General features: G+C 42.5%; 1 protein-coding gene across 1 annotated transcript in view; it reads left to right on the top strand.

Moving 5' to 3' along the window:
- The window catches only part of ENPP3 (ectonucleotide pyrophosphatase/phosphodiesterase 3), a 131048-nt gene that overhangs the window by 5846 nt on the left and 112635 nt on the right, over positions 1 to 12567 (top strand). Inside the window, exon 2 of the mRNA XM_038769368.1 lies at positions 7162 to 7379. Coding sequence (XP_038625296.1) covers positions 7302 to 7379 — 78 coding nt within the window. The 5' untranslated portion in view covers positions 7162 to 7301. The remainder of the gene's footprint in view (positions 1 to 7161; positions 7380 to 12567) is intronic.

Below are 12567 nucleotides of genomic sequence, written 5' to 3'. Positions count from 1 at the left end.
GTCCCATATGAAAGGGAAGGGAGATACAGGCCCAAGGGGGGATGTGGACAAGGGGTCAGTGGTGGGATAGATGAGATTGAGGTACAGAGAAGAAGTTAGCATTAGAGGAGGGAAGTGTGTGGGTTGGGTTTTAGTAGGAGGTCAGTGAAATAAAGTAGGAAAGAGAGAGAGGATTGAATTCCTTAAAGCCAAGGAGTTTCTTTTTATTGTGGAGGTGGCCAGGCAACCACTGGAAGCATTTGAGGAGTGTGGAGCTGTGGAATGTATGGTTTCTCAGAAAAACGATCCAATGGCAGAGTGAAGTATGGACTGGAGAGGGGAGAGACAGGAGGCAGAGAGGTCAGCAAGGAGGCTGCTACAGCAGACAAGTCACAGTAGCAGTTTGGATGGAGAGGAAAGGTGGATTCTAGAGATGTTGTGAAGGTAGATCTGACAGGATTTGGTGATAGATTGAATATGTGGGTTGAGTGAGAGTGATAGAGGAGAATACCAAAATTATGGGCTTGTGAAACAGAGACAATGGTGGTACTGTCTAAATAATGGGAAGTTAGGATGGGGAAGAGATTTAGGGGGGAAGATGAGAAGTTGTGGTTTAGACATGTTAAGTTTGAGGAGTTGATGAGGTAACCAAATAGAGATGCTTGGATAACTCTTTCACTCCCATGGCTTCAACTACCTCCTTTATGTGGATGATACCCAAATCTACATCTCCAGCCCTGATCTCACGCCCTCTCTGCAGTCTCACATTTCCTTCTGCCTTCAACACATCTCTACTTGGATGTTGGCCCATCACTGCAAGTTTAACATGTCCAAAAGAGAACTCCTTATCTTCCCACCCAAACCTTGTCCTTCCCTTGTAGACAGCACCATCCTTCCTGTCTAACAAGCCCATAACCTTGGAGTTATCCTTGACTCCTTTCTCTCATTCAACACACATATTCAATCCATATTAAAATCCTGTCAGCCCCACTTCACAACATAGCTAAAATCCACCCTTTTCTCTCCATCTAAACTGTTACCATGTTAATACAATCACTCATCCTATCCCTCCTGGATTACTGCATCAGCCTCCTTGCTGACCGCTTAGCCTCTTGTCTCTCCTCAATCCAGTCCATACTTCACTCTGCTGCCCTGATTAGTTTGCTACAAAAGCGCTCAGGACTTGTTTCCCCACTCCTCAAGAGCCTCCAGTGGTTGCCCAGCCACCTCCATATCAAACAAAAACTCCTCACCATTGGCTTTAAAGCACTCCCTGACCTTTCCCCCTCTTACCTCACCTCGCAGCTCTCCTACTTCAACCCAGCCTGCACATTTCACTCCTCCAATGCTAACCTTCTCACTGGGCCTAGATCTCATCTATCTTGCCACAAACCCTCCCATATCCTGCCTTTGGCCTGGAATGTCCTCCCTCCTCAAATCTGACAGACAATTGCCTTCCTTCTGTTCAAAGCCTTACTGCGGACACATCTCCTCCAAGAGGCCTTCCCTGGCTAAGCTCCCCTTTCCTCTTCTCTCTCTCCCTTCTGTGTCGCCCTGATTTGCTCCCTTTATTCATCCCCCCTCCCAGCCCCACAGCACTTATGTACATATCTGTAATTTATATATTGATATTAATATCTGTCTCCCTACCTCTAAACTGTAAGCTCACTGTGGGCAGGGACAGTATCTGTTTAATGTTTATCGTACTCTCCCAAATGCTTAGTTCTGTGCTCTGTGCACAGTAAGAGCTCAATCAATACAATTGAATGAATGAATGAATGATTTTCTGAAGGCAGGAGTTGTGAGACTGCAGAGAAGGAAAGATGGCTGGGCTGTAGAGACAGGTTTGGGAATCATCCACAAAGAGATGGTAGTTGAAGCCCTCTGTGGGAGCGAATGAGTTTGCCAAGGGAGTGGGTGAAGATGGAGAATAGAACTGATACTTGAGGAACTCTCATTATTAGAGGGTGGGAGGTAGAGGAGCAGCCTGCAAAAGAGATAGGAAGAAAACCAGGGAGAAATAAATCAGTGAAGCCAAGATAAGATAAAGTTTCCAGGAGAAAGGAGGTGGTCTACAGTGTGGACAACCTGATCACCTTGTATCCCCCCAGCACTTAGAACAGTGCTTCACACATAGTAAGCGCTTAACAAATGTCATCATTATTATCATTATCTGCCCCAGTGCTTAGTACAATGCCTGGCACATAATAAGCGCTTAACAAATACCACAATTATTGTTATTACTCTTATGTGCTTGAGTGTATGCCTGCTTATGTGTGTGTGCTCATGTGCATGAAAAGCAGTGTGGTCTAGGAGATAGACCCCAGATCTGCAAGTCAGAAGGATCTGAGTTCTAATCCCAGCTCCACCACTTGTCTACTGAGAGAACATGATCGAGTCATTTTGGTTCTCTGGGCCTCAGTTACCTCATCTGCAAAATGGGGATTAAGACTAGGAGCCCCACGTGAAACATGGCCTGGGTCCAACCTGATTAGCTCGTTTCTACCCTGGGAACATAGTAAACCCTTAACAAATACCACGAAAAAAAGAAAAACGTGCTTGTGGGTGTGTTTGCTCGTTTGTGTGCCTGGGGCACTGAGTGCATATTTACATGTCTGTGAGTCAGGTGCATGTGTGTATGGGTGTCAGTCAGCCTGCGTGTATCTGTGAGTGTTGGTTGTGTTGTGTGTGTGTGCATGCGTTTGCATTCTGTCTCCCCCTTTTAGACTGTGAGCCCACTGTTGGGTAGGGACTGTCTCTATATGTTGCCAACTTGTACTTCCCAAGTGCTTAGTACAGTGCTCTGCACACAGTAAGCGCTCAATAAATACGATTGATTGATTGATTGAAGGCAGCAGAGAAGACAAGGAAGATTAGGATGGAGTAGAAGCCATTGGATTTTGCAAGGTGCAATCATGATATAATGGTATGATTAAAAATACTTAATCATAATAATATAAATAATCTTGGGCCTCACAGAATAATAGTAATAATTATATATATTGAGCATTTAATATATGCCAATCACTTACACAAGATAATAGAAGCAAAGTCTCCCTCCCACTCATCGCTCTCGCTAAAAGAGCAAGCTTTTTACAGATTGAGGAAATAGGTCCAGAGAGGCTGAGTAATTTGCCATCATCAGAATTGGAACTAGAATCCAAGTGTTCTGACTCCCAGTCCTTTGCTCTAACTACTAGGCTCACTGCGTCCCAAAAGAGACATTTTAAAATAAACTCACAGTTTTAATCCCCATTTTACAGATGAGGTAACTGAGGCACAGAGTAGTTAAGTGACTTGCCCAAAGTCACACAGCTGACAGTTGGCAGAGCTGGGATTTGAACTCATGACCTCTGACTCTGACTTGTACATATTTATTCTACTTGTACATATTTATTCTATTTATTTTATTTGGTTTATATGTTTTGTTTTGTTGTCTGTCTCCCCTTCTAGACTGTGAGCCCGCTGTTGGGTAGGGACCGTCTCTATATGTTGCCAACTTGTACTTCCCAAGCGCTTAGTACAGTGCTCTGCACACAGTAAGTGCTCAATAAATACGATTGAATGAATGAATGAATGAATGAATGAATGTATGAATGACTCCAAAGCCCGTGCTCTTTCCACTGAGCCACGCTGCTTCTCATGTGGGATAGGGACATGTGATCCTCATGTGGGATAGGGACATGTGATCCCCATGTGGGATAGGGACAGTGTCCAACCTGATTGGACACCCCAGTGTTTAGTACAATGCTTGGCACATAGTAAGCACTTAACAAAAACCACAATTATTATTATTATGATATTCATAATAAGCAGATGGATTCCCTGATTGCTCTTTGTCAACCCTGCCCTTAGCACATAGTAAGTGCTTAGTATATACCAGGCTTATTATTTTTAATAGGGAGATGGGATGATTGGCTAGATGTGGTGCTAGATTTCAAAGTCCTAGAGAACAAGGATCTTGCCTACTAAATTGATACACTTTCCTAAGTTCTCAGTACAGTGTTCTGCACAGAGTAAGCACTCAAAAAACAGTACTAATTCATTGTTGGGTTGTAGATTCTAAAGCTTCTTGGCTATTCTCAAATTCAGATGCACCATCTTTCTAGGAGCTGCAGTAGAAATGCGTTGCTTGGGGGAAGAAAAAGCAGGCCAATTTCTCCATTAGAATCCTTTTCTAAAGTGGAAAGAGAGAGACACTGGACAAAAAAAACAAAAAAACAAGCCAAAGGATACGCCAGGTGGGAAAATCACGGGGCAAGCAGAAAAACATCAAAAATCCCCATATGCGTTGAAATGGTTTTCAAAGGATCTTTATGAATTATGTCAGAGAGCAAGTGGCAAGTGGCAATTATGTCAGAGAGCAAGTAGTATGTTTGCTTTTGTTCTCTGTCTCCCCCTTCTAGACTGTGAGCCCACTGATGGGTAGGGACTGTCTCTATATGTTGCCAGCTTGTACTTCCCAAGTGCCTAGTACAGTGCTCTGCACACAGTAAGCGCTCAATAAATACGATTGATTGATTGGCATGGGTCTATTGGATTGAAAACAAGTCTATGAGAATACTTACAAGGAAGCAGTGTGGTCTAGTGGCTAGAGCAGGGACCCGGGAGTCAGAAGAGCTGGGTTTCTAATCCCGGCTCTGCCACTTGTCTTTTGTATGACCTTGGACAAGTCACCTAATTTCCCTGTATCTCAGTTACCTCACATGTAAATTGGGGATTAAGATTGTGAGCCCCATGAGGAACATGGACCGTGTCCAACCTATTACCCTGTATCTACACCAGTGCTTAGAACAGTACCTGGCACATAGTAAGTGCTTAACAAATACCATGACCAAAAAAAAATAAGCTTTTAAAAACATGTGAATTTGCATACCTCTCCTAGACCAAATGGAGGTTTGCACCAATAGCAATTGTCTTTTAGGGAGATAAATTGGCATTGTCCACTGAAGGGAAACACTTGCTCCAAATACAAGCGGTGTGGCTCAATGGAAAGAGCCCGGCCTTTGGAGTCAGAGGTCATGGGTTCAAATCCTGGCTCCGCCACTAGTCAGCTGTGTGACTTTGGGCAAGTCACTTCACTTCTCTGGGCCTCAGTTACTTCATCCGTAGAATGGGGATTAAGACTGTGAGCCCCCCGTGGGACAACCTGATCACCTTGTATCCTCCCCAGAGCTTAGAACAGTGCTTGGAACATAGTAGGCGCTTAATAAATGCCATTATTACCAGCGCTTAGAACAGTGCTTTGCACATAGTAAGCGCTTAACAAATGCCATTATTATTATTATTATTATTATTATTATTATTATTATACAATTTTCCTCTGGCTTTGTCCAGAGGTACCATAAACAAAATTGTAATAACAATAATAATTGTGGTATTTGTTTAGAGCTTACTATTTGCAAAGCACTGTACTAAGTGCTGGGGCAGATAAAAGATAATAATAATAATAATGATGACATTTATTAAGCACCTACTATGTGCAAAGCACTGTTCTAAGTGCTAAGAACTGTTCTAGGTCCCACAAATGCTTCATAGTCTAAGGAGAAGGAAGAACAGATAATCTGATTTTCATGCATAATAATAATAATAATAATGATAATGGCATTTGTTAAGCGCTTATTATGTGTGAAGCACTGTTCTAAGCTCTAGGGGGGATACAAGGTGATCAGGTTGTCCCACGTGGGGCTCACAGTCTTCATTCCCATTTTACAGATGAGGGAACTGAGGCTTAGAGAAGTTAAGCAACTTGCCCAAGGTCACACAGCAGACATGTGGCAGTCAGAATTAGAACCCAGGACCTCTGACTCCCAAGCCCGGGCTCTTTCCACTGAACCACACTGCTTCTCTAATACATAATATGTAAATACAAAATCAGCCTATTATGTTGTGTCCTTGATACAAAAATCATCTTCAAATGTCTGTGAAATTTGAAAAGTATCCAGGAACAAGTTTAGGCCCCTACAAGAGCATGGCTAGTGGTGTGAGCCCGCTTTTGGGTAGGGACTGTCTCTATATGTTGCCAACTTGTACTTCCCAAGTGCTTCGTACAGTGCTTTGCACACAGTAAGCGCTCAATAAATATGAATGAATGAATGAATGAATGAAGGAGCATGGACCTGGGAGTGAGAGGTCCTGGGTTCTAATTCTGGCTCCTCCACTTGTCCGCTGCGTGACCTTCTGCAAGTCACTTAACTTCTCTGTGCCTCAGTTCCCTCATCTGGAAAATGGGGATTCAATACTTCTATTCATTCATTTATTCAATCATATTTATTGAGCGCTCACTGTATGCAGAGCACTGTACTAAGCAGTTGGGAAGTACAAGTTGGCAACATATAGAGACTGTCCCTACCCAACAACGGGCTCACAGTCTAGAAGGGGGAGACAGACAACAAAACAAAATATATTAACAAAATAAAATAAATAGAATAGTAAATATGTACAAGTGAAATAAATAGAGTAATAAATCTGTACAAACATATATATAGGTGCTGTGGGGAGGGGAAGGAGGTAGGGTGGGGGGGATGGGGAGAAAACTGTGAGCCCTAGGGGCCTAATTTGAATGAATGAATAATTATCTTGTATCTACCCCAGTGCTTAGTACAATGCTTAGCACATCCTATATGCGTATTACCTTATTCTATTAAGACTGTGAGCCTCATGTGAGACAGGAACTGAGTCCAACCTGATTAACTTGTGTCTGCTCCAGTGCTTAGAACAGTGCTTGACCCATAGTAAGTGCTCAAAAAATACCATTATCATTATTATTATTCGTGTATCCTAATAAAATCATTAAAAGCATCAGCCACACTTTCCAGCAAGCAGTTTGTCGTCCAGTGAAAATATTCAGGGAATAATTCCTTAAACATAGGTAATTAAAGGATAACTGCTTTGCCGTATTAAAGAGTAGGAAATATCAAACTAAAGAAAATATGGTTAGTTATGTTAGAATCATTGTTGTTATATAATTATTTTTAGCATCCTTATCATCATAGTATTGTACTTGTAATTTTCCTTCCAAAAAGGTTGCTTTTATTTAATATGTTCCAAATTAAGACCATAAACAAACTTATTTAAGGAAGGCAATTTTTTTTGAAACAGCACTGCTAATGCACGAGTGTTGGAATTTTATCTCCTGACACTGTTGTTATTCTCTCTAACTTTCTTTTTGATGACCTTTAGATTGTCCAGTCATTCAAGAGCTCTGAACTCACCCCACTCTTCAAAAGACAGTGCCCGAAACCAGTCTGTGCCTGTTTGATTTGAACATACGAAAGGAGAAGTGAGTGTTCCTTCTGATTTCCAGCAGCTGACCTGCAGACATGGACTCAATCTTGAATTTACAGACCGAAGAGCCCGTGAAGAAGAGTACTCTGAAGAAATATAAAATAATCTGTGCGGTAAGTTGCGACTGCTTTCTCTTTTTGCCTTTGTCTTTTAACCTGCGTCTGTGTGCTTTGGGCATGGTCTGCCAGGTTTTTGTTTTTTTTTTCCACGTTACTACGTGTAATTAGGTGGCATAGTTGCGGTACTTTCTATCAGCTAAATCCCACCCCATGATTTTTCACAACCCTGAAATATAAATTAGTTCTCCAGGGCTCATTCAGCAAGTTATGAAACAGAAACCCAGCATTTCAGGTATTTGACTGGGATCACTCAGAGCAAGATATTGGCAGAGCCGAACAATGAGTCCCTTTGCCTCTCATAATCAGTGATTTTACATGCAGAGGTACAGTGCTTTCCAGGTCAGAAGCTCCACACGGGACATCACAATTAACTGGATTGTCTAGAATCAGTCAGGCAAACTGAGTCATCTCTAGCATTTTGAGTAACAGGGAACTTAGAGGTTAAAGAGGAAGAACTTCCACAGGATCTAGTTCCTGACCTCACTTCTGAATGTTTATGCTCTTTGGAGAGTTAATCTAATATTCACCTTCCTGCTCCTACATTTCTTTAAAAATAGAAGTTAAGCATCTTTTATTAAAAGATTAAAATATTAAGCATCTTTTAGACTGTGAGCCCACTGTTGGGTAGGGACTGTCTCTATATGTTGCCAACTGTACTTCCCAAGCGCTTAGTACAGTGCTCTGCACACAGTAAGCACTCAATAAATATGATTGATGATGATAAAAGGAATATGCTTACAGCGTCAAAGTACTTATACCTTCCCCACTTACTTGCTGTGTGACTTTGGGCTAGTAACATAACTTCTCTGAGCCTCAGTTTCCTTATCTGTAAAATGGGAATTAAATGCCTTTTCTCCCTCCTCCTTTGACTGGAAGCCCCATGAAGAACAGGAACTCTATCTGATCTGAGATAAGCAGCGTGGCTCATTGGAAAGAGTCAGAGGTCATGGGTTCAAATCCCAGCTCTGCCAATTGCCAGCCGTGTGACTTGGGGCAAGTCACTTAACTTCTCTGTGCCTCAGTTACCTCATCTGTAAAATGGGGATTAAGACTGTGAACCCCCTGTGGGACAACCTGATCACCTTGTAACCTCCCCAGTGCTTAGAACAGTGCTTTGCACATAGTAAATGCTTAATAAATGCTACCATTATTATTATTATTATTAGCTGACTATATTGTATCTTCCCCAGAACTTAGTTCAGTGCATGGATCCTAGTAAGTGCTTAGAAAAGCTGCATGGGGTAGTGGACAGAGCACGTCTCTGGGAGTTAGAAGCTTGTTTGCTGTGTGACCTTGGGCAACTCATTTCACTTCTCTGTGCCTCAGTTACCTCATCTGTAAAATGGGGATTGAGACTGTGAGCCCCACGAGGAACAATGACTATGTCCAACCTGATTTGCTTGTATCCACCCCAGAGCTTATTACAGTTCCTGGAACAGAGTAAGCACTTAATAAATGTCATAATTACTGCTATCATTATTATTATTATGAATAACAACAAATACTACAAGTGTTAAGATGTTAAACAGATCTGTCTTGACTAACCTGCCTAGCATCATAAAGCATTTTAGAAAGGTATGTCTTTCAGCACCCTAATCTGGCTGTGGAAAACTCATTTTCTGTGTTGTCTAAAGAAGTCGTGTAATAATAGTGATATTTATTAAGTGCTCCCTAAGTGCCAGGCACTGGGGTAGGTACATGATAATTGAATCTAGTCTTCATCCAAAATGAGGCTCACAGTCTAAGTAGAAGGGAGAACAAATATTGAATCGCCACTTTACAAATGAGATCACTGAGGCACAGAAGAGTTAAGTGAGTTGCCCTGGTCACACAGCAGACAAGTGGCAGAGTCGGATTTAGAATCCGGTACTCCGAGTCTCAGGACAGGGGTATTTCTACTAGTCCATGCTGCTTCTCCCATGTCTAAAGAGGAGAAACAGAGCATATGTCGTTCCTCTGTTCTAGTTTTATTTGTATCTAGTTTTCATAGGCTTCACCATAGAGAGTGCACATAATCAAAACAAACGGACATTTAACCCCTTAAGAGAATGACAGAAACAAGTAGGAGAGGGGAAAAAAAGAAGTGAGGGGTGAACACCAATGGGACACTGAAAATTCTGCCCACCATTTGTATTCCTTGGGGAGAATGCATGAGCTTGGGAAACTATTTGTTTGGCTTTACTTGCACATTCCTAAAAATAAAAGCAAGTGCAATGCTCTGCCAAGACACCAATGCTTATATGTATCCTGGATTCAAGCAAAAAACAAGGGCCCAGCTCCCATTTCCTCAAGGTGGGGGAAGGGGACCCAATGTTGGAAAGTTTGTACGGGAATTATCATTGTGGGACAAGGGGTGAGTTGCCCCTGGCCTCCCTCACCTCCTCCCATTGTGGCGGTGAGTGAAATGTCTTTTGTGGTCAGAGAGGATCAGCTACAATAGCCCAAGCTCTGCTTTAGGAGCTGGGGCCTCCCCGATACAGAAGTTCTCTAAGCCACCCAGAAAAGGCAGAGGCAGATAAAAAAAGAGGAGGGAATAGCACAATTAATTGTCTAAATGTTGCTTTCCTGGAAGTGAGTGAAGAGTAGAAGCAGTTTGGCCTAATGGAAAAAAACATGGCCTGATAGAAGACCTGTGTTCTAATTCCGGCTGTCAGTAATAATAATAATAATGATGATGGCATTTATTAAGTGCTTACTATGTGCAGATCACTGTTCTAAGCACTGGGGAGGTTACAAGGTGATCAGGTTGTCCCACGGGGGGCTCACAGTCTTAATCACCATTTTACAGATGAGTTGTGAGGCTCAGAGAAGTTAAGTGACTTGCCCAAAGTCACACAGCTGAGAATTAGATGAACCGGGGTTTGAACCCATGACCTCTGACTCCAAAGCCCACTTGCTGAATGACCTCGGGCAAGTCACTTAACTTCTCTGTGCCTCAAGTTTCCTCAACTGTAAAATGAAGATTCAGTACTTTTTCTCCCTCCTACTTAGGCTGTGAACCCCAAGTGGGACAGGGATTCTTTCTTAACTTGTATCTTCCCCAGGGCTTAGAACATTTCTTGACTCATAATAAATGCTTAAAAAGGGCTATTAAAAAAAATCTTCTAGCAGTTAGGCATATTACCCTTCTGATAGCTCACCCCACTCTGACCTGGACCTCCTTTGGAATCACCACATTTCTAAAGAAGGCAGAATTGGTTCTTACCTGACCTTCTGCCTTGCAAGTTACTCAATTCCCCTTTTCTTGTTTCAAATTTCAATTTTCTTCATCCTTCGGCCTCCTTTGAGGTCAGACTGTTAGGTCACCGAGATCATTGTGGAAACCTGAAACCGAGAGGCCCTTTGTTGACATCAAGGTCCATTTTACAAGATTTCTTGCCTGCAATTAGGTGTGAGCTGGACATTTCTTTCAGTCCGAGGGCCGCTTACCAAGTCGGTGAGGATGTGATGGTGAACAGTGGCTGTTTGAAGAGTGGAAGTTCAGCCATTCAGAGCTAGCCGAGGACGTGGACAATAACATCCATGTGCCATCGCTGTTGTGGTTTCAGTGTGCCGGGGGATGGCAGTCAGTCAATCATATTTATTGAGCACTTACTGTGTGCAGAGCACTGTACTAAGTGCTTGGGAGAGTACAATATAACAGACACGTTCCTTGCTCATGGTGAGCTTACGGTCTAGAGGGGCAAACAGACAGTAGCATAAATACATAAATTACAGTTGTGTACATTTAGTTTGCAGTGCCCGCGAGACATCCAACTGAGAAGTCCTGAAGACAGAGGAAATAGAAAACTGCAAAGGGGGAGAAGGGTTGGTAGATTTGGTAATCATCTGCCATTTGAGATGAGTCATTGAGTTGCAAAAACTCACCAAGCACAACCAAACTCTACAGGAAAGGTTATGACAACAAGTGTTCTCGTCCTTTTCCCCCATATTGATACTTGCGAGTTGCAAAGAGATACTTTCTTGGAGCTGTTAGTGATGAAACAGAAATTACAACTGTCTGAGGTCTGATGTCTTTGTAACACAAGTTATTTAAGAAAGCAGCCTGACATAGTGGATAGAGCAAGGGCTTGGGAGTCAGAAGGTCAAGGGTTCTAAACCCAGCTCTGCCACTTGAATGCTGTGTGGCCTTGGCAAGTCATTTCACTTCTCTGTGCCTCAGTTATCTCATCTGTAAAATGGGGATTGAGGCTGTGAGCCCCACATAGGACAGGGACTGGGTCCAACTCGATTTGCTTGTGTCCACCCCAGTACTTAGTCTGTAGCAAATAGTGAGCATTTAATAAATACCATAATTATTATTATGATTATTATCTCTGAACCAGTAAACCAGTAATAAAAGAATACTTCTGTCTCATTCCCAGGGCATTTTGAAGTTTGGATCATTATTAGAGAAGTGGCTTAGTGGAAAGAGCACGGGCTTGGAAGTCAGAGGATTTGGGTTCTAATCCCTACTCTGCCACTTGTCTGCTGTGTGACCTTGGGCAAGCCACTTAACTTCTCTGGGCCTCAGTTACCTCATCTGTAAAATGGGGATTAAGACTGTGAGCCCCAAGTGGAAGAACCTGATTACCTTGCATTTACCCCAGCACTTAGAACAGGTCTTGCATCTACCCCAGTGCTTAGAACAGTGCTTGACACATAGTAAGGGCTTAACAAATACCATAATTATTATTATCATCATCACTGGTATTTATTGCATGCTTTCTGTGTAAAGAGCACTGTACAAAGAGCTTGGGAGAGTACAGCTGTTGGTACACACATTACCTGCCCCAAAGCTTGAAGTTTAGAGGGGGAGACAGATAATATAAATAGAAGATTTATAATATACAATTTATGGACAATCACGTAATGATGTGTGGGGATTGAGGGTGGGACAAATATCAAATGCCCAAGGGTCCTAGAACGAAGTACATAGATGATGCAGGTGGCTCAGTGGAAAGAGCATGAGCTTTGGAGTCAGAGGTCACAGGTTCAAATCCCCGCTCTGCCAGTTGTCAGCTGTGTGCCTTTGGGCAAGTCACTTCACTTCTCTGTGCCTCAGTTCCCTCATCTGTAAAATGGGGATTAAGACTGTGAGCCCCTGTGGGGCAACCTGATCACCTTGTAACCTCCCCAGTGCTTAGAACAGTGCTTTACACATAGTAAGCGCTTAATAAATGCCATCATTATTATTATTATG

Source organism: Tachyglossus aculeatus, chromosome 2, assembly GCF_015852505.1.
Source record: "Tachyglossus aculeatus isolate mTacAcu1 chromosome 2, mTacAcu1.pri, whole genome shotgun sequence".
In the NCBI taxonomy this organism is placed as follows: domain Eukaryota; kingdom Metazoa; phylum Chordata; class Mammalia; order Monotremata; family Tachyglossidae; genus Tachyglossus; species Tachyglossus aculeatus.
Note: the sequence above shows the minus strand (reverse complement) of the source record. Positions and strands in the feature narration are given on the sequence as shown.